This window comes from Emydura macquarii, unplaced genomic scaffold, assembly GCF_026122565.2.
Source record: "Emydura macquarii macquarii isolate MOO-44397 ecotype Brisbane River unplaced genomic scaffold, CSIRO-AGI_Emac_v2 contig_1477, whole genome shotgun sequence".
Lineage (NCBI taxonomy): Eukaryota > Metazoa > Chordata > Testudines > Chelidae > Emydura > Emydura macquarii.
The window spans coordinates 1438900-1462538 of NW_027131614.1; the positions used below are offsets into that span (position 1 = coordinate 1438900).

The window sequence follows — 23639 nt, forward strand, 5'->3', positions numbered from 1 at the left end:
TTCCTGACCTCCACTTTACTGAATCCGCATTTCTGTTAACAGAACCTCCTATCAATTATTAAAGGAAAGCATTGCCAAAAGGGAAAAGATAATGTCGTTGTTGGAAGCAAATGGCACCAACAGTTCTTGTAAAACTTTTAATTAGAAAAACTATTTCAGAACTGCCCTTGCCTCAAGTGAGAAAACAGGAAAAGAACTGCTAACAGAATACCTAATTATAGCAGGTCTAAAAATTACCTGTGAATTCTTGCAGTTCAAATAAGCACATTAAATATTTGGCTGAGGATGAGACTACAAAAATAATTGCTGATTTCTTATGGAGCTTTCAAAGTAAAATATAAAGAGCTGCACCTATACCCAATTTATATACAATAAATGTTGCCTGCCTCCATCGAAAATCATAACGAAATCTAACCACAACCACCTTAAATTTTTGGGTTTATATAGTTTAGTTGGCGTTATAAAATACAAATAGCAATATACATCCTTAAGACAATGTAATATAATTTTTTGCTTTGTTCAGTTACACTTAAACATGGCATTGTATTCTGCTACATTAGGTCATATTTCAGTAACTCATTTTTAACCAGTAAATAAAAAAAAAAATCTTATCAAGCTCATGTACAAGGCAACGCTGGTTTGGCTGAGCCAAAGGATCTCAACAGAAATTGTAAAGTATTGACTTCATAAATCAATACAGACTTTTTCTTTGGCATATTCTTTATTTGTTTTAGTAGCTCTGCAACAGAGACTGAAAATTACTATTCACAAGAGTAATCCAGTGATCTAGTAATTATGCATCACGTACATAAGAAAATGCAACATCAAAATAATTTAATGAAGTGGGTTGCAGCCCATGAAAGCTTACGCCTGCGGAAATTTGTTAGTCTTTAAGGTGCTACAGGACTCTTGTTGTTTTAACATCAAAATACTGCATCATTTCTGGATTACTGTCATGATAAAGCAATCTATCACATCAACTGGAATTTTGTTAAATTCTTAAGTTTGTAAGCTCTCTGGAACAAAAAGTTTGTTTTATGTGTTTGTACAGTGACTAGCACAATAAGCTAGTCTATGAAGACTCAATTCAGAAAATTCTCAGTTTAATGGACACTATTGGATTAAAATTCATATACATTTTAAAATATTATTTCAGTTGTACTAACACCCGAGATTATTAAAAGAATTTATTTTACTTTTCACCATGTGAGTTATTCATTAATTTTCTGCATTATATTTAAGCTTAGACAATAAAAACAGACCACACAATTTTACTTTTCTTCATAGTCACATTGTAGTCAATTTCACTTTATGGTTCTGTACCATAATTCTGCAACGTCTGGATCACAAACACTACCTGGGAATGGTATGCTTTTAAATTCAAATCTATTGTTTGTTTGTTTTTAAAAAATTATATTAACATGTTTCTACTTAGGTTAAATTTTACATAAGTTTATTCACAGGAAATTTGAGGTCCAGATACTACAAATGCTTATGCCCATAACCTTACTCACATGCATATTTGCAGGATTGAGCCCTAAACTGGGGCCTAAAATGGGGTGCCAGTACCTCTTTAAGAAATCAACACTCTCTTTAATTCTGTACATCTGTTTGTTCTTAAAATATCAGTCAGAATCTGCCCTCTACATCTGATATTTAATTTATGCCAGTCCACCTTCCCAAAAAGGCTAGAAACACAGGGCAGGAAAGTGGGAAGGGTATATATGTAACCAAGAATTTATCAGCAGTGCATATGCACAAGGGAACACAGAAGATTAATGTATAGATGGTATCATTGCTGGCCCATATGTAAAGTATGAGTAGAAAAATGAGGGGCAGAGGTTTCTTTTGGAACAACCTAATATTACTTCATTGTGCCACCATTTATAGCATGCAAGGGAGTTACAGGCTCTGCAGAGTAACTATACTCCCCTCCTTGGGCAAGAGTAAGAAGGGGGCTTCAACCCTCTCAATGCATCTGGCAACATAGCTACACTGCAATGCTAGAGTTTTTATTCTGCCAAAATATAGATGAAGCACAGAATACTTTCTCCTTGGCACAATGGGAGAATTGGGAAGGGGACTGTGACCAGGGAAGTCAATCTCCTTTTTAGGCTGCTCCAAAGGCAGCACAATGAATTGCCTCTAACATGAAGCTTGTAACAATGCCACAATTGAGCCATAAGGAATCAGGGAAGGAACTGATATCAGATGAGATACAATTATTTGTATATCCCAATATCAAACATTCAGATCTGCGATGACACATGCATATAGCTGCAATGACCACAAATATCCCAATGGTTATGAGCTCACAGTTGCTCAGGTGTGTCCTGCTCAAAAGAATTAGATCTGCAGAATTTATAAAGGATTCATTATTTTTTACAACTACACAGAAAATTTCACCAATTTCCTTCACATGTCCCAATTTTTTTTAAAAATTTACCTTTTTGTTAAAACTAACCACATTAATTAACTAAAGAGAAATTACAGCCCCCACAAAAATAGTTGAATGGGATGGGAAAGGTGAGTTAGAAGAGGTAAAATAATTGGGACAGATGTTCAGCTGGTGACAGTCATCATTGTTACATCTGCTGAGAATCTGCCTCGAGTTTAAAAATGACAATTTTGGTAGCATTTCTATGGAATTATTATCCAATACTGTTTACGAGTGACACAATGTTACTTTCTAAATTGTAATAATTATAATTAATTTTGTACCACAAGTGATAGGGACCTCAGCTGTATTTCTCACTCAGGAAAAGTCACCTGCAGCAAAACTGCATCTTCTACCACTATGCTAGAACATTGGTCAGTACAGACTTGAGAGATTTCCAACACCACTTCCTGCATCAATTAAGCATTCTTTGGAGGCTCTTTATCCATTAAGCAATAATAGTACAAGAAAGCAAATTAATTTATATAGCGTGCCTTTTGGACCTCAACTGAAAGGTAGAGTCAATTTGAATTTTCTTCATTTTTTTAAATCTGTTTTCTGATAAAGCCCATCTAAGTAGTGTACCCCTTAAATAGTAAGCCCTGAAGGCTTTTTCTTTTTTTAATCACTTTAAAAAATTGATGGTTTATCCTGTTCCCCTGTTCATATTTAGAAGGGTCTTTTGGAAAAGCTTGAGAATAACATCACTGCTTTCTATCTGTTCACCTTCCTTTGTTCCTGTTAAGCACAGACATTCTTTCACAGGATCCGAAGTAGGGCATGCAGCACTGACAAAATGGCAACACTGATTACATATAAAATCCAGTTAAATGTAGAAAGTAAATAAAATGAAAAAAAAAAAATTCCCTAGTGTCTTTCCACTGTATTAATCTTAGGGATTGTTTGCAATAACAGTCAGTACAAAATTTCCAGATAGAAATCAGATTTAAAAATTAACAGTGTTTCCTTTAGAAATAATTGATACTTTTAAACAATCCTGGGCTAAGAATTCTACAATATATTTCATCCCAGAGAATATTTATCATCTGATTTGTATACCACTGTAAAACAGGTATATATAATGGCTACAGAAACACTTAACTACAGTGAAATAAGCGGATCCTGCTACTACAAAAATTTAAAGTCCTCATAAATTTGTTATGTTGTTTCTGTCTTTGTCTTTGCAGATTTTTGTTGGAAAGTACTTCTTGTAGGAAAAACGTACTTCCATTTCTTTGCAGTCAGGAAATCCACTTACTGTCTCTCCACTAGAGAAGCCTTTATGAAATGAACTAGTAAAGAAAGTCAGACTCTTTCCTCTAGACAATCAGTGCTATGATTCAATGGTCTGGTTCAGACACAGGGGCCTTACTTGATGACAAGATGTCTTAAGAAAAACAAAACAGGTGAACTATTGTGCTTCAAACTGATGTGATTTGGAATGACTCAAGGAAGGAGAGAAATTCTAAGATTTATATTTCTAATGGCAAAAATAGGATTACACCTTTTATCTCAGATGTATGTAAAAAAAAGGCAGATAGTAGTCCAACTTTTGATTGTTTATATGATTTTAACAGTGTTTCACAACTTGCTCATTCTTACCAGTGTTGTTGGCAGGCTGGGTTGTAAGTGGTTTAGGTACTGGTGTATTTTTGGGTCTGGCTGCAACGTGAGAAGGAGATGAAGTGCTCTCTCCATTAACAACGCGTATACAGAATGTATTTTGTATTACAGAGTTTGAAGGAGCTTGATTGTCTATTCCATTAGAAATGTCACAGGTAGATCTTGGCAAAATAAAGAGGATTTTGATTAATACAAACAGTATGTTAAAAACAGCTATAGAAAACAAAATCCTACACTGAAACATCCTGAAAGATCTGATACAGATACACCCAAGTAAACTCAGAAGAACGGTTCTAACTTTATTCCGTTGGTGGGTGTAGATAACAGTTCATATATGTGAGGCTAAACCAATTACGAGGGTGGAGGGCTTACTTTCATAATTTTAACTCAGATACTTAACTGGATTTCCATTTATTTTCCCTTCTCCCCCACTCAGCCATATGGCACTACAACTGAGCTGAGCAGGCTAGTTTGGCTACTATAGTTCCCAAAAATGGCCTCAGCTGCTTCTCTGGAGAGAACCCCATCCCATCAGACAAGCTTCTTTCCCCCTTTAGGCATGCTGAACAGCTGGTTCTGTCACTCACATCTCTAGAAATTGCATCAGGGTAGATACCATCTAACAAATGAGGTAGCAGAGGTCTCTCTTAGTGAGAGAGAAATAAATACTTAAGGTCCCTTAAAGGAAAACACCACATGTTGACATGCTGTTCCCAATCTTCCCCCACCCCTAAATATTGTTTTAGCCTTTTCTGGTCAGGGGACAAATGGCAGTCATAGAGGTCACTTTCATGCACACTGCACTGAAGCAGAAATCAAGCAGAGGGAACCACAGAGAACAGAAAAAAAGCTGGATGGGGGGTGGCTGGTCATCCTGCCTATTAGAGTGAGAAAGGAAGACCCAGTGTGCCTGTCCTGTCACAGATCGATTCCCAGAAAAGTGGTATTAACAAAGAATTATTAAAACAATTCTTTATTATAAAACAGCAACATCAATTCACTTCAGTTACTGATAAACCAAACAACAACAGACTAAACTTTTGTTTTCGGTTAAATTTTTGTTCTAAGCTAAAAATTTGATTTGAGTTTGCTGACATCTACAGAATACAGATAAACCAGAGGTCAAAAGAATTGGTTTGTTTTCAAAACAGTGAAGCTAAGTTGTATTTATTTTTCAGTAAAGAGTTTTGTAACCAGAATGTTATTTTTAAAATTATCTTTAAAAAAAACAAATTTTTGAAATGTCCTATTTGTGTTATTAATAATTTTCAGTTTTAACAAAGTAAGTTCACACATGAACAGAGTGGGGCCAGGTACAAAAGCAACACAAACTATCTGAAGACAAAGGAATACTGCTGCTTCAAAGAGCAAATGTCCAAAGAGATCAGGATGGAGGACTGTGAAGGTGTATCTGACCCATTTTCAAAGAATCTGGGGCAATATTTTGTGGAAAGGAAGGAGAGGGAAGAAAACTGTAGTCCCCAAGATGTTAAAGAAACGTGGAGAGGAACACTTTTGAGCTCTCACCCTAAGAATGTTTAGTGGCCAAAAGGGTCCAGAGGCAAACCTCCACATATGAAGAGGACAGTGGTGGGATGGGTAGGGAAGAACAACTTGTGCCCATCCTAGAACTGGAGCAGCTGAGAGGGAGCAAAACCACACTCATGCAAGGAAAGTAGCGGTATAAGGAAAGCACTACAAGATTGCTGGATGGTCTAGTAACAATAAAGCTATCTTTAATAATGAACTCCTTGCTCCCCTTCTACTGTGGTTTGAGGACCAGGTATGGCCTGTTTCTGTTCCTCTCCTGACAGCCCTTTGGTTTCCTACATAATGCATAATAAACAGAGAGATGGAGCTTGTGGGTCTCTCTGTATCAGTGGTTCTCAACCTATTTACCATTGTGGATTGCATATGCAGTTCTGTGTGTTATGTGGGCCACATCCACACAATACATATACTGCCTGCATGGCCTGAGGATGTCACATGGGCCACAGATATGTGCTGATTGTGATGCAAGCAGCCTGTGGGCTGCACGTTGAGAACCACCGCTCTACAGTAACCTCAAGACTCTCCTCCCCATTTCAGGGTTGGGTGGGCAAGTTCTTTGTTTTGAGGGCTTGATTCAATGACCATTGAAGTCAATGGGAATCCTTCCAGCAAAAAGAGGTAGCAAGGAACTCAGCACTCAATACCAGATTCACTGTTCCTGGTCCACTGAGCTCCAGTGCATCACTTCACAGATTTCAGTGCCAGGTGGACTCCATGTTTGGTCAAGAGGTAGACCACTTACGTGGAGAATAAGGCACAAGCTACCCTACCAGCAGCAGCAGGTAGGTGTAAGCTGAATACCTACATTCACCCAAGTAATTCAAATTAACTCAGTGGAACCATCCACTTGAATAAAGTTACTCATGTGCATGTTTACAGCATTGAGCCCTTTGTGCGCAATCCTTACTCAAGCAACACACCGAACAGAGTCCATAGGAGTGTAGCCTGAGTTAAGGCCGGTCCCTCATGCAAAATTCAACTCTCTCATTTTAAATGAAACAATGGCCATTATACTTCAAATATTGCAAAAAATAAACAAACATAATTCCAACCTGGATGCAGTTCTTGTCAAAATTTCTCTGTTTTCATGTATTGCATCACCATTTTGCTGGACTTCTACTGCACAATAAGAAATACATTAAATAGATTTTTTCTTCTTCTAAATGTTAATAAAAACATGTAGTTTTTATTTACTGATTGAACTTACTGGCTGCTGGTGAACTGCAGTTTGTAAGAGATTCTTGTTCAACAACCAAACCATCAAGCACAACTGTCAGTTCACCTGTTTGCACCATGCCACTCTTGTTTTCTAAGGAGAGTTTCAGTTGTTCTTTCACCCCCTCCACTACAAGGGGAAAAAGAATTAATTCAGCATTAAATAGTTTTCCCCAGAAAAACATACTAAAATATTTTCTTAGTTGTACAAAGTTATATTATATATAAAAATTCTACACACTTTATATATACACAGTCTTATCTCTTCTACTTGGAAAAAAAAAGATTATATATTGATTTATTCTAATCTATATTACATCTTCTATTTCTTCACCACATAAGTCTTCAGGTTTTGCTAATGATTTTTTCCATTTAAAAAAATATGTATTTCTAAGAACTAGCTTGTTGAATAAAGTAATAGATTAAGAGCTGATTTAAATAAGACACATTTCTGATATTTTGCTGCTTTCTATTCCCTTAGACCATGGAATCCTAAAATCACATGGCTTACATCATCATCATCATGTTTGATTATGTATACTTTTTAGCATGTAGAGTCTATAAACAGGAGTTTAGCTTTACATACAACTTTTGCTGATATAAGCTATGCTGTAAATTTCTAGCACAGAGACAGGTCAGCAAAAGACATCTGGAATATGGCAAGTGTTTATGGAACTCTGCTGTTCCAACTTCAGGACACTTGATGACATATAAATGGTGAAATCCCAGCCTCACTGAGTCAATGACAAAACTGCCATTCACTTCATTAGAGCCAGGATTTCACTCCATTGAATCGCCATGTGTCTCTGCAACTCGACTAGGTAATGGACAGCTAAACATCTGCATAGTTTTACAGAAAATCAGGGATCCTAGTTTAGGGTATGTGATGTATTGAACAATTATGTAGTTCGCTGGAGAAGAAACTTAGGCCAGGTCCTCAACTGGTGTTAATCACCATAGCACCCACTCAAGTCAATGGAGCAATGTCAATTTACACTGAGGTTATAGGCTCCTAAAACTTACTGCAAAAGAAATGGTTAGATTAGGTAGTGTCTAGCACATGTATACTATTGGCTCCATACAGATTTAGTGTTTCAAGGAGATTATTTACTTGGATTTCTCCCAAATTGACTGTTCCCATTGTGCATTTTTGGAATCCTGTGCCAGTTTCACAAAACTAAAATGTTTAAAGAAGCTAGAACTAAACTCTGGATTGTGTACCAGATACAAGCCTTACAACATACTGGGAGCTACAACTATTAGATACACAAAACCTGCACTCAATTCTTGACTACCTCCCAAAAATCACTAATTCCGAAGACCAGTAGGAAGGAGGAAAAATATGGATCTAAGTAGGTAGCAAATGCAAAACAATAAATAAAAAATTATAAAATAATTCCTAATTGTCTGTCACTAACATACTGATCTCAACTCTGAAGATTATTAAGTAGTAAGTGTATTATCAGACTAGTTATAAACAACCAAAAAGCCCACTTGCCCTACATTTTGACCCATTTAGCAGAATCTAAAAAATCATTCTGATTAAACATCTGTATTGAACTCAATATGGCTGTCAGGCATATCAGAAAAAAGGTTTAGCAAAGTGTGTTTCAGAAATTACTATCATTAGTGAGACAGATTTTTTTTTAAAGCTGGCCTCTTCATACTAGGTGTATTCTACTATTCCAATAAAATGACTATATTAAGATGGAATTAAAAATTGAGTGTACATATCAGTAATATAGGAGTAAAACCACTAGAGTAATTATCCCAAAACCAAGCATTATATATCCAGAAAATTTGGTGTTATGCTTAAATATAATTTGGCATTACACTTAAGTTATACTTAAAAGAAATCCAAACACATTAAGGTATAAAAATAAACAACCTTAACTGTGATCTGTAGCAAGGTCATGCAATAATCACACTATTATGTTGTAAGGATTTTAGTGTTTGTGGTCTCAGACTAGCTGCATCTTTAAAAATAGTTTTCATTAGTTCCCTCTGCCCTCGTTCAGGGCACAGTTAAGGTTGTTTGTGTGCCTTAACTATATTTCAAACCTTACTGTAGTCATTTTGTCAGAATTTCCTTTTTTTATTACAAAAATATCATACATGAACACTAACAAAAAATCCAAAGAGAATGTTACCATAAGATATTTCTAATTGTTTTAAGATATGTATTATCAGCCTTTTTTTTTTTTTTTTTTTTTTAAATATAAAGCTTCTCTATATGAAAAGTTTGAATACTATGCTATTATGTTATTAAAATAATTTGGGACAAAAATTAACATGATAAATTTCTTAACTCATTTTTAAATTAATTATAACTCAATTACGGATTTACTTGAATTTTCTGAGGAATTATTTTCTGTGCTCGAAGATGCACTGTAAGTTTTGGGGAGAAAATGCTTATATTTAATATATTTTTTAAAAAAGGTTGAATCTCTCCTCTAAGTGCAAAACAGAAAACATGTTTAATTATGGAGCCACATAATACTAATGAAGAAATTCCACTTTGAATTGTTTATTACAAGCCATCCAAAGGCGAACCCAAGAAAGATGCAAGGAGACTTCTTTTACACTCTCGTTTTCCCCTCTCTATAAATTCTGAAGTTTTGTATGATATCTATATATTGGGAGAAATAAATATGAGCTACTGGTTTAGTTGGGATTTCAGTGCCATTTTGAGGTGAAATTTAACACTTTCATGTTCTAATGAAAAAAATTTAAAAAGGGGAATTAGACATAAAAATCTTGTAGCTCATTAATTCTTCTGGCAGAGGCAATAGGCACCAGGGAGGTTGCTTTATGCAAGAGAAAATGTAGGTGATAATCACTAATGTACTCAAAGGAACAAAGATGAATAAACATCAATTATTTTTAAATCAGTTTTATTTAAATTAAATTACATTTAAAAATTAAATAGAATTTAAATTTTATTTAAATTAAATAGTTTTAGTTAAAAAATAAACCCATTTCAAAATCATTTAAATATTAAGTAGTACATGTCTGATACCAAGTTTTAAAGAAATTCACACCTCTGAACTGGTGGAAGTCACTGGCTAAGTATCTTGAACCAGAATTTGTTGAAGTCTAAACCATCTTTTGACAGCAGTAGCCACTACTGCTCATGCAGAGAGAATATATTCTTCATTACAGTTTATTCAACAAGTTACGCTTAATGACTAGTTTATTCAAAGCTAAGAAGCCAACTGGGAGATGAAAAAAAGAAAAGCTTGTTTTCCTCTTTGAATCTATGAATAAAAATCAGGTGACAGAGGATGAGACCTACAAGTTCTAAAATCCTGAAGGATACAGTGACTCAAAATAATCAGTTCAATTCACTAACTATAGATGCTTTTTTGTTTAATAAATCATGTTTTGATAAGCTTTTGTTAAACTTCCTGCTCTATCCAGCACTTTTAAACCAATTCTATGTACTAAAAAAATTTAAATGATTTTAATTTAATTTGAATTTCCATTCAAATAGAGCTTCACATAAGTCACATAATCACCTAGTAAAGAAATGCATCACTCACTGTTTTCTAACATAATAAAAGATGTAAAAATTAAGAATTTGAATAAATGTAAGAAACTATATAACAGCTTAAATAAATGTGTATAAATATAGTATATCCTCCTGGTTAGCAAAGAGACATGTGGAATTTAGTGTAAAGTCTATATTTAGTCACAAACCTATATGTTTTAATGGTTACCAACAAATGACAATCAACCATTCTTCAGGAAAATAAATGCAAATGCAAAACAAAACACAAATGCAAAACACAATTAAAATAAATTATTTAAATCAAGACTTTCAACATGCTGATTTAAATCATGCTTAAAATCAGTGATTTAAATCAATCCACCCAGAAGGGTCAATTATTTTATTCAACAATGGGTCCTAATTCCGCTTATCACAGTAGAGTTACAAGAGGCATGAAATGTGGTCTATTAAGGTATGAATCCAGGGAAGATTGGGGAGCCTTGTACATGGAAAAAGAGTAGGCAGCCTTTAAGAAATGTTTGGCCATTTTGCGGGGTTGCAATAGATCCTGCAGCGCACTGGAAATTTTGTAACTAATCAGAAAAGTGTATATCGTCATATCTTTATTTATTTATTGTTCACTTTTTTCAGTAGTTGTTTCATATGCTATTATCTGAAAACATTTAACTCGTACTCTGCAAGAGATGGCTGAAGGCAGTGCTAAATACACTAAATGAAAGTCTGTTAAATTGTGACAATTTTTTGTCATTGCATCAAAACTATCAAAATTAATGTAATTGAAATGATCAATTAATTTTTTTCCTGAATCAATATGCCCTCTGTGAAAACTTACATTTTCTATTGTGTAATTCCAAAGCTTGTCTCAAGTCTACAGTAGTTCTTCCTAATAAAGCATCAGCTTTTAAAGTGTGATGGCTCCACACTCGAAATTCCAACGTAGTCTGTGGAGTCACATTCCTGCATATAAAATATTGTATTAAAAATATGAAGGTTAGGTATTCATCTTTCAATATTATTCAATATTATAAATGTATTATCTATTTAAGTCAGTTTTCCCATAACTACTATAACTCTTGGTAGTAACTAACTGAAAAGTTTTTGGTTTTTTTTAAACTATATCACAAAAGCACTGTGAAACAGAAAAATCAGCATAACATCTCTCAGGCACAGATCAGGGCAATAATAATAACTGAGAATGCTGGGGAGCATAACGACTTACATTAAACTCAGATTTCAGGTAAGCATCGATTTCAGATAGGTTTTTTTTAAAAGATTGTTTTCTCCCATATATCATTTTAAATACAGACTTACAATATTTGTTAATAGAAAAAAAGGCTATATTTGATTTTTCAGTTTCTGTCATTAGAGAGAACACTGAATAGCCACCACTGATCAAGAATACTGAAATCAACTGCTTGGATGCCCTCAAACATATAGTGACTATCATCAAAACTAAGTAGTATTAATTTATAAATTGCACACATATACAATATACAAATATTAAAAACAATTTTTTAAAATGCTCTTAAAATTAAAACAAAAAAAACCCATCTCAAGTGATGAGACTAAAATACAACATTGGAGGAAAGGGGCAGGGTAACCAAAATAAAACCAACAGTTGTTACATTACAAACACTTCTGGGGAAAAATTTTTATTTATGTAATTAATTAATTTATTTATTTATTAGGAGTTGGAAGAAATTAGCTAAGGTATTAGGAGAAGCAAGTTCTGCACTTTAGGGGCTATTACAACAAAAGCATGATTGCTTGCCAATTAAAGACTACATGGGATCCTAAGAATAGGTGTCCTTCAAAACAAGATCTCAAATATGGGGCAACACTGTTCAAAACAAGAACAAACTAGTTCTATTGATTTTCTTTAAAGTAATGTAAATAAGTAATGTAAAGTAATTCTTTAATAAGCTGATTATAGGCAGACAACATAGATCATGGTTAGTCAAACTAGTGAGCAAATATGCTGCTTCATTCAGTACAAGCCATAAGTGATACAGAAGACCCACTAAAAACCCAGCTAAAAAAAAATTACAACAATGTAACCTTGTCATTACAATGGCTTGTAATACATATTTCACCTCCAAGATGCACTGGTCTATAAAAGAAAGGGGCATAATCCCCCAAGTTCTCTCTTTCACCTACAAAGACAAAGGCACCAGCATCTTTGGGCCTCTGGAAGAGATCCTGACCGAGGAGAGGGTCAGTCTGACAGTGCTGTGTTTGTTACTAAAGTGAATGTCAATTCCGGTTAATGTGGCAAACTAGTGTGTTGGGTCTTTTTATTCCTCTGAATGTTGCAAGAGAGGACTGGATATCTCAGAGCACACAGGTCTGTGGAAGTTCAGGACTGGGGGTGTGCTGCGGTCACCTGCTAACATTAACCAAGTCTAGTAAAGACAGAAGTGTGTTTATGATAACTGCTGGCTGGCTGTTGTAATCAAAATCAGTTAAATCAGAGCAGTACAGCATAAAGAACATGAAGTGCTTGTTCGCTGTGTGTATGGGAGGGAGCCACAAGTAGCAGGAGCATTTTGGGGCATTCCAGTTTAAAATACAAGCAGTGATACTACTTCTTGCTGGTCTGAATTGCATCCCAGAATGTGATAGAGACCACGTCCTTGGCTTTCCATGAAAAATTTGTGGTAAAAAGCAATACCAAGATTTTCAATTGATTAAATACCTCTGACCATGCCCCTCAAAGGGAAACACAAAGAAACAATGATCCTCCTCAGAACAATCTCTATCCAGCAACAAGATTTCTTTTTTTCTATAGTTGAGAACAAGATTACTGATGCATCCAACGGGCATCGTCCTGTAAGTATTCCTTCACAGCATAGACTCAGTCGAACAGAGTCCACAGCGCAAGAGACACAGTCATGCATCAACAGTGTATATAAAGATATCCCACTCCTGTTTAGAAATAATCTTCCCAAGAGGCCCTATATATACATTTACCAACAACAGTTATTTTAAGACAAATATTGCCATTAGATACCTGCAGATCTCAGTGAAGTTAAAGGTAGTTGTATGTATGCAGCAAAGGGTAGTTTGGTAAATATTTGTCTCTACTGTTTTATTAATAAATTATATCATACAAAGTTAGAAAAAGCTTTTCTACTTACACAGTCAACTGTTCATCCCATTTTGGATTTGAAGAACTATGTGATTTTGCTGTTTTCTTGATTTCTCCATCTGCAGCTAATTCTGTATAAATGGCTGTTCCAAACCAGTTCTTTTTCCTTTTCAGTTTGGCACTAGAAACTAACAAACAAAAACAGATTAATTGTTTATAATTACTGGAGCACACTTCTTGCTGCAAACAAAATTACTATGTAAAAGGATCGATTCAGAAGAAATTGCATGAAAGAACAAACTGTCTCCTCACCTTTCCAACCTCTGCTTAATGCTGAGCAAATCTGACTGCCCAACTGAACCCTTTAAAGTCCACCCACAGGAGACTTTCACAGAAGTACAAACCAACTTGAAGTAGTCATTGCATTCCACCCCTCTACAAGAGCATTAATCCTTATTTCAAAGAGCAAACTCATTTTGCTAGATGACAGCAATATCATTTTCAGAGGTATCCTAGATGTAGCTAAGATAGATGTGGCGTGTTTCCTTAACCACAGGTTGGTAATTTCAAGATAGGCTTTCTGCAATGTGATTATCAAACCTGTGCAACTGCTATAAGACAGAAAAAAAAATTCAGTCTTCTGGTTTTTCTCTGTTTATTCCCCCACCTTCCCTTTCCACTTTCCTTTCTTTTCCAACTCTTATTTTAAGTGCAAGCTGCTAAGTATGACATGTATCAGTAATTGAATTGATGTGGGTATTTTTGTTTTAAAATGCAAGTTCAACACAGGCTTTAAATTAAGTGTGATTATGGAGATCACAAATTTTTAAGACCACTTATGAGCATTTCAAAATCCCACTCTAACAGGGCCAGCTGCTTGGGCTTGGTCAATACTTGGCCCACTGGAATTCTGGAAGCAGAAATCTTCTTTTCTATATAGGTTTTTATACTGCACTCATTACCATAATATCTGAGCATCTTACAATAATGCATTAAGCAATGTGACTACACATCTATCATATTGTTTGCTTTCTCATCCTCTCCCTAGTGGGGAGAAGCTCCTAAATCAGCCTGCAGAAATCAGAAATTATCTCTTACACTTTCTCCAGCTCTGCAGGAGCTGCTCTAACAAGTTTGTATGTAGAGAGGAAGTATCCAGTATCCTGAGCAGAGGTCTGCAGTTCAAACCCTCAGAAATTCAGGGGCAGCAAGGATATGAAAAGGTTACTCTCTATGTCCAGCTCATTAGTATAAGTTTCTCTCCAGAAGACTGCTCTGTCACTTTCTCACTCAAACAAAATAGAGTGCCTTCTTCTAATTCTAACCACCAACAAAAGTTGCCACTATTTTAAGTTATTTTCCACACACAATTTTTTAAAGGTAAGCTGAAGGCCTGGGGTCCACTAGGTTTACAGTTGCCAGACAGTTACATGTACCTGCAGAAAATTTTAAGTTTCTTACAGATCTTTCTCTTCCTCTTCCTCCACCCATATCTCAACCATGTCCCCCAACCCACCCCTACCCTCAGCTAAAAGGGCCGAGGACTTTTAGCTGCTGGACTGTACAACACTCCCCTGCTACCTCTCACTATGGTGTATCCTTCTCTTAGAAGAGGTGAGAGGCAGTTGAAGTGAGCTGATGGAAAGGGAAATGAGACAGCCTGTCATGAGATACTGCTGGATCACAGAATTCTGAAATAACATGCTTCACAGAAATCTAGTGTATCAGTTACAACCAGAGTATGTAGGATGGAATTTTCTAAAAAGAGTATGAAGAGAGTTAAAGCACCCAGCTTCAACTGAATTTCATTAAGGATTGTGCACTTGATTCCCCTAGGTTCCTTTCATAATTCCAACCTTATTGTTTGCTTACATCATATAGGAGGAAATGTAGCCTGGCACTACAAACGGTGACACTTGAATCACTAGAAAAATAAAAATAAAGAAGATGCTGTCATCTGAAAATTCTGTGAATTATATTTTTCCTTGTACTGTAAGCCTTGGTAGCCCTTTGACATTTGCACCTTTTTGCTGTTGCCATGTTTAAGTGGGAACTGCAACTCTGGCATATTATGAATCTCTATCTGTATTTAAACAAGCTTTCCTTTAATTTACGCTCCTTTCATAATTCCAAGGCCAAAAGGGAACACTGTGATCATGTACCCTGACCTCCTGTATAACACAGGGCACAGAATTCTTTGCATCAGTCTTCGTTGCAGAGGATGCAAGGGAGATTCCCACACCTGAGCCATTCTTTTTGGGTGACAAATGTGAGGAACTATCCCAGATTAAGGTAGCAATAGGTATGGTTTTAGAACAGATTGATAAATTTAACAGTAATAAGTCATCAGGACCAGATGGTATTCACACAGGAGTTCAAAAATGAACCTCAAAAATGAAATTGCAAAACTACTAACTCTGGTATGTAATCTATAAATTAAATCACTTTCTGTATCACATGACTCAAGGATAGCTAACGTGGTGCTATTTTTTAAAATTGAGGCTATCCTGGCAATTACAGGCCAGTAAGCCTAACCTGAATATCATAGAATCATAGAAGATTAGGATTGGAAGGGACCTCAGAAAGTCATCTAGTCCAACTCTCTGCTCAAAGCAAGACCAACCCCAACTAAATCAAGCCTGGCCTTAAAGACCTCTAAGGATGGAGATTTCATCACCTCCCTAGATAACCATTCCAGTACTTGACCCCCTCCTAGTGGAAAAGTTTTTCCTAGTATCCAACCTAGACTTCCCCAACTGCAACTTGAAATCATTGCTCCTTGTCATCTGTTCTGTCATCTGCCACCAATAAGAACAGCCTAACTCTATCCTCCCTGGAATGCCCTTTAGGTAGTTGAAGGCTGCTATCAAATCCCCCCTCACTCTTCTCTTTTGCAGACTAAACAAGCCTAGTTACCTCAGCCTCTCCTCATAAGTTGTGCTCCAGACCCTAATCATTTTTGTTGCCTTCTGCTGGACTCTTTCCAATTAGTCCACATCTTTCCTGTAGTGGGGGGCCAAAAACTGGACACAATACTCCAAATGTGGCCTCACCAATGCCGAACAGAGGGGAATAATCACTTCCCTTGATCTGCTGGCAATGCTCTTACTAATGCAGGCCAATATGCCATTAGCCTTCTTGGCACTAAGGATGCACTGTTCACTCATATCCAACTTCTTGTCCACTGTAACCTGCAGGTCCTTTTCCGCAGTACCAGGCAAATTGGTTGAAACTATAATAAAGACTTATCAGACACATATGAATATGATATGTGGGGGAAGAGTTTTTGTAAAGGGCAATCATGCCTCACCATTCTATCAGAATTCTTTGAGGGTGTCAACAAACATGTGGACAAGGGTGATCCAGTAGATATAGTGTACTTGGACTCTTAGAAAGCCTTTGACAAGGTCCCTCAGCAAAGGCTCTTAAGTTAAGTAAGCAGTCATGGCATAAGAGGGAAGGTCTCATGGATTAGCAACTGGTTAAAAGACAGGAAACAAAAGGTAGTAATAAATTATCAGTTTTCAAAATGGAGAAAGGTAAACAGTGATATTCCCCAGGGATCTGTTCTGCGACCACTGAAGTTCAACATATTCATAAATGATCTGGAAAAAGGGTAAACCGTGAGGTGGCAAAGTTTCCAGATGACAGAAAATTAATCAACATAGTTAAGACAAAAGCAGATTGTAAAGAGTTAAAGGGATCTCACAAAACTAGGTGACTGGGCAACAAAATGGCAGGTGAAATTCAATGTCGATAAATGCACTTGATGATTGCCTTTGTTCTGTTCATTCCCTTTGAAGCATCTAGCATTGTCCACTGTTAGAAGACAGGATACTGGGCTAGATGGTCATTGGTCTGGCCATTCCTATGTCCTTAGAACTTCCCCAGAATAATTCTTAGAACATATTTTTTCCTTGCACCCAGCTCACAAGCAATCCAGATCGTTCTGTATCAGTGACCTGTACTCTTCATTCTTTCCCACTCTCTCAATTTGTGTGTCATCTGAAAACTTTTTCAGTGATGATTTGATTTCTTCCCAGTCACTGATAAAAATAGTTAAATAGTGTAGGGCCAAGAACCAATTCCTGCCGGACTCCATTAAAAACACACTCGCTCAATGACGATTCCCCATTTAAAACTATTTTTTGAGACCTATCAGTTAACCAGCCTTCAGCCCATTTAATGTGGGCAATGTTCATTTTACATTGTTCTGGGGGTTTCTTAATCAAAATATAATGTGGTACCTAGTTAAATGCTTTACAGAAGTCTGTGTATATTACGCCACCATTATTACCTTTATCAACAAAATTTGTAATCTCGTAAATAAATATCAGGTTAGATCCTGGTAAACTATATTCCATATGCGATGTTCTCCTCTGCAATCTAGACTGGCGTATAGCTGAGTCATCCCAATCCGTCACTCCTAGAGCCCAGCAAGCACTTGCTCCGCTGTGTGAACACCCCATTCATAGGTCAGCTCATGCACAGTCTCCTGCAAGCCAGTGGCTCTTACCTTACTGCATAAGTGCTTCTGGGCTGCCATGCACAGGATTATGCAATAGAATGACCCCAGCAAACACCCCCAGACCCAGATGCCACACTAGGAACTTCCGTCTTACAAGTTCAGTGCTGCCCACTGGACTCTGCAAGGTCATCATTGGTTAGTCTGTCAATTTATTAAAGAAATTGATATATTCCAGCTCTGTCACTTTAAATGAAGTCTCTACACGCACTCAAACCACATGCACTGCTTTAGGTAAAACAAACAATTAAGTTTATTAAGTACAGAAAGATTTTAAATGATTATAAGCCAGAGGAATCTAAATCAGATTTGATCAGGAAGGAATAAAAGCAAATCCCATTCTAAATTAAACTTAACACTTCAGTAGCCTTACAGTCTTTAGATGATTCTCACCACAGGCTGGTTGGTCGTCCTCCAACTAGGCTTCCCCTCCCCCTCCCCAGCCCCCGTCGACAGTTTTGAGGTTGTCTTGTAGATGGATTGCAAGAGAGAGCTCAAGAGACCAAAATACCTCTTCCTTTAAGAGGTTCCCCCACCACCCACTGGAGTCAGGTGATCAGCGATGTCCAACGTGGTTTTTCCTCCACTTGAGTAAAATGGGCATCACCTTATCAGATACTTAGGCCAGTCCATTGTTCCTGGAAGAGCTGGCATGAATTACCTCTGCTTTTAGTATTTGCCTGGATCTATTCAAGCTATGTGAGACACACATTTGGGAATATTACATAGCAGAGCTTCATAACCATACACATGACATTGCAAGAAACAGACTATTATAACAATAATGTCCAGCATGTCATGAGCATTGCAAAAGTTCCCTACTTGACATACTTTGCATTAAACAATATAAAGTTACACTATAAGGGTGAACATGAATGATGCACAATCACATCATAAGGGTGTACATGTGAGGTGCATGGTGTCACACCATAAATCCAGGTTGACTGGCATTAGTTATATTACCCCCCCAATCATTCTTTATCAATCAAGTCCTGTATCAGGCACTCTATTATCTTGGCTGAGATCGATGTCGGACTTACAAGCCTATAACTACTTGTGTCATCACATTTTAAATATTGGCACAACTTTAGCTTTCTTCCAGTCTTTTGAAGCTATCCCAGTGTTCCAAGACTTATTAAAAAATCAGTACTAATGGTCCAGCAAGATCCTCAACCAGCTCTTTTGAAACCCTTACCTACAAGTTACGTAGACCTGCTAATTTTCAGAGGTCTAACTTCAGTAGCTACTGTTTAACATCCTCCCGATATACTAGTGGAATCGAAATAATGTTCTCAGATATGAATACATCTGTTCCCTCCCCCCCCCAAATACAGAACAGAAATATTTAGTTTATCTTTTCCCCAAATATGTTTTATGTTATTTTAATTAATGTTGCAAAGAGCAGTGGGAAGGCAAGATTAACTTGCCAGTTTTCAGTAGGTTTTTCTCCTTTTGCAGTCTAATAACTAATTTAATCATTGTGCAACTTCTGCAATAAGAGGGGCAGAAGTTTGTACACTATATACAATCGCCCCACTACTAGAGCTGGGCAAATATTTTTGACAAATAGACTTTTCATAGAAAAAATCAGTATTCACAAATCTGTTTCAAGACTACTCACAAATTTGGATCACATTAGACAAACAGCTTTGACCAAGCAAAACAAAAAACAAAACAAAAATTAAAAAAAAACCCAAAACATTTTATACATACTATTTTAAAACATTTAGAAACAGCATTTCCAATTCAAATTTGGCCAATTAAAAAAAAACAAAAACAAAAAAACCCAAACAAATAAGAAGGGTGAGAAACACTTGAAAATGGCCTACAAGAACTGAAATCCTGAAACACTTTGTTCTGGATTGACCTGAAACATCCAGGTAAATTTAATTCTCCCCCCTCCCAAGTTTTTCGATTTGATGAAAATTTTTGAAGATAGTTTCAGTTTGGACTTAACTTGATTTTTCCACCCACTGGATTTTTTGGTTTGATCCCTGAAGCAAAAAAAACCCTCTTTATTTGCTCAGTTCTACTTACCACCATTCATCTTCCTGTTAAAAGGAAAAATATCAAAGTTAGTCAGCCCTAAAATGTCTTAATACGTAGCCTCATTGTAAATGATTCTCTAGAATGTTTAATTATGTAACTATTAAACCTAGCACACCCAAATACACCACAGCTTGTGCTATTAGAGTGCAAATACTGTGCTTTCATGACATGGAAGGCTTTTAGATTACACAAGATCTTGTATCAATGAATGGGTGAGGACTGCATTCCCGATGCCTCTGAAAAAAGTTCTCACTGCAGCATCTCCCAAACAGTGCTGATAAACTATTGAAAAGAGAACAGGAGAACAACAACAAGAGTTGGGGAAACAAAACTCAAACAGTGGGAGAGAATGTGCACTCTTCCTTCTCTCAAATTAGAAAGGAAAGGACAGAAGGTGTTTACATGCAGCTTAGTAGGAAGGGGCATTTCAGATCTTCACTACAGGAATCCTCTACTACAATAGAAGAGGCTGGTAAAATTTAAATGAAGATAACTCACTATGCTAGAACAAGTTTAGACAATATTATTTATGCTATTAATTGATAGTAACAGAGTTCTGGTGATATGTTATATGTTTCCTAAATTAGTAACTATAATATTTGTGAATATGCAGACTTTAAACTTCTGTATTTACACATAATACTGCCAAAAAACAAAACAAAAAAAACCCTTACATTCCTAGAAAACAGATTTAGAATAGTAAGTTTAAATATCAGATACACAGACAGATTTAGAAAAAAAAAGGCAACCACTTGTTGGGCAAAATAATTTAGTAATAATTCTAAAGAAAAAAGTTAATCCCTGGTGGTGGTAAAAAATAATTCTCAATCTGGGAGTTCTACAGGTGCACATATCCATTCATGTATACATGGATATAACCCAAGGAAGGATATTAGGTGCCAAAACACAATCCCGCTTCAGACAGCTGAGGTTTTAAAAGTTATATTACCATGCAAAAAAAATCATACTAGTGGATATACTTTTATACAAAAGAGATCAAATTGTATCCCTAGAGATTTGACATTAGGAAAAATTAGGAAAAATTTGTTTATACATTTCCAAATTGACCTCCACCAAGTTAAAGACAAACAAATTATAAAAATGAGTTTCCTAGTACAGTACTGAGGCAGAGGTTGCTACTCATCAGGCGAACCTTCTGTGAAGAAACTTCCACAGAAGGAAGAAATTTCTTGATTCAAACATATGAATCTGAAAAATGAATCAAATATACTTACAGAAGGAATTAGAACTCTTATCTGTGTATATGTTCTTCATACAGATCTTAATCCTTTCATTTCAGATTGCTTTGCTCTAGACTACAGACTATGCAAACAGGATTATGGACAGCAACATATGAAAAGTCTGTATTTAGTGACCAACTGCAGTCACGTGGAAGTAAGATTGATTTATTTGTCTGGAGTTTAAATCCCATTTCAAAACCCCATGTCACAGAAATCACAATTCCATCAACAAAGCTACATTAAGACACAGGTGCAAGACACTTTTTCACCTCCTCTACCTCCATCTCTTTTTCTGTGGCTCCTAGCAAGGAACCCTCTCACTGGTCTTCCCTTCTCTCTTTTCAGAAGATTCTCAACAGAGTACGCTACTGATATTTAAACTATTCTGGCCCTTTCAAATCACAGGATTGTGCTGAATCATGAGACTCTTGGCTCTAAGAAAGAATGATGGTGCCAGGGAACACCTGCTATGCGGACTCCATAAAGAAACGGACGCAGTTTGGTATGATAAGACTGGCTCCTTTACAAGTTTATATGCTAGATTTAGTGGCAAACGGTTTGAAGAATTTCTTGAAAGCTGTCTGAAATAATCTTTGTCTTTAGAGGCTTTGGTACCAGCCAAAGTTACTGAATGTTTAAGGCACCAAAGCCTTCTTCAAACCTGGAGTCATCTTGACTGCTGGCACCAGATTTGGCAGATTGGGATTAAGACCTCAATCACCAAGATAAGACTGTTACTAACCATCCATAACTGTTGTTCTTCGAGATGTGTTACTCATGTCCATTCCATGCTAGGTGTATGCATGTGCCACAGGCACTGTGCTGGAAAATTTTCCCTCAGCAATGGTTCGCATAATGTAATCTGGACTGGTGTACTGCTGTGTCTCCCCAATCCCAGAGTCTGTTTTACCCAGCTCTGCTGTGAGAACCCCCACACCTGGGGTGTTCATGCACAGCCACCAGCAGGCAAGCTGCAACTATCTGAGTGAGTGAGTTCTTCAAGTCAACCACTCTGTGAATTATACAACAGAATGACCCCAGTCAACACCCCCCAGTCCCAGATGCAACCCTAAGGAATTCCTGTCTTACAATGATCAGTGCTGCCCACTGAACAGTGCAAGCTCATATAGGTTCATCAATTTAACAAAGAAATTGATAGGCACCAGCCTTGTTGTTCCCGGTGAGGTCTCCTACACACTTCAAACCAAATGCACCGCTTTAGATAAAACAAATTTATTAACTACAGAAAGATTTTAAGTGATTAAAAGTCAAAGGACAGCAAGTCAGATTTGATCAAGAGAAAACAAAATGCATTCTAAACTAAGCTTAACACTTTCAGCAACGTTAGTGTTTCTCACAAAAGGCTGGCTGGTTTCCCTTCAAGCCAGGCTCTCCCCTTTGGTCAGCACTTCAGTTGATTGGTGGTGTTTTAGATGGAGGTGGAAGAGAGAGAGCATGGTAAATGTCTCCCCTTTTCCCCTCTGGGGCTTTGCCCCCCTCCTCAAGGGCAGGTGACAAACAAAAGTTCTGGTATGATTTCATCCATGTCTTGAGTCAGTGAACATTGCCTCAACATGATTCCAAACTGCCCCAGGGTGGTTCATTCGAGACGATCTTCCCATTGATGCCCAGGCCAGTCCTTAGTTCCTGGAATGCTGAGCTGGGTTTGTTCTATACACACCTTAATGAGGTGCAAACTGCTCCTCTGCTCCTGGAGTTTTGCCTGAATGTGTTTCAAGCCATGAGGACACATCTTTGGGAATATTACAAAGTGAAGTCTCACAACGATACACATGACATTGCAACAAACATATTACTATAAAAAGAATGCTCAGTATGTCATGAACATTCCAAAAACATCTTATACGACATACCTTGCATTAAACAATACACAATTACACTATAAGAGTGAAAGTGGGGGTGCAGAGTGTCACAGCCGGTATAAGGGTGCTGCCCCCACTCGCCTAACTCAGTTCCTTCTTGCTGGAACTCCAACAGAGGGGAAGGAGGGTGGGTCATGAAATGGACGTGAGCAACACATCTCAAAGAACAATGGCTTCAGAAGATTAGTAACAGTCTTTTCTTCTTCGAGGCCAGATGATCATAGCCACAAGGCTCTCCGCACAGAGACTGCCGACGCCAGTGACTGAGTCAGCCACATCAGAGGCTGCATGGAGAGAAGCTTGGGCCACTGATTTGCCCTCTTCTCGGATAGCCACAAACTCCTGTTTAGACTCCTGGGGTAAGGAGTCAGTGAATTTTGCCATGGAATGTCATATATTAAAGTCACATCTCCCCAGTAGGGCTTGCTGGGTCGATATACGGAGCTGGAGACTAGCGATTGAATATATTTTTCTTCAAAAGAGATCCAGCTTTTTTGCCTCTGTTTTTAGGAGTTG

General features: G+C 36.9%; 1 protein-coding gene across 2 annotated transcripts in view; it reads right to left on the reverse strand.

The window, feature by feature from the left end:
• Positions 1 to 23639, reverse strand: part of WWP1 (WW domain containing E3 ubiquitin protein ligase 1) — a 157707-nt gene that overhangs the window by 88842 nt on the left and 45226 nt on the right. Inside the window, exons 3-7 of one of the 2 annotated variants that reach the window (XM_067553523.1) lie at positions 13475 to 13613; positions 11170 to 11294; positions 6819 to 6956; positions 6664 to 6727; positions 4040 to 4221 (exon numbers count right to left, since the gene is read on the reverse strand). In XM_067553523.1, coding sequence (XP_067409624.1) covers positions 4040 to 4221; positions 6664 to 6727; positions 6819 to 6956; positions 11170 to 11294; positions 13475 to 13613 — 648 coding nt within the window. Of the gene's footprint in view, positions 1 to 4039; positions 4222 to 6663; positions 6731 to 6818; positions 6957 to 11169; positions 11295 to 13474; positions 13614 to 23639 lie in introns of both variants that reach the window. The other variant, XM_067553522.1, reaches the window with a different exon arrangement.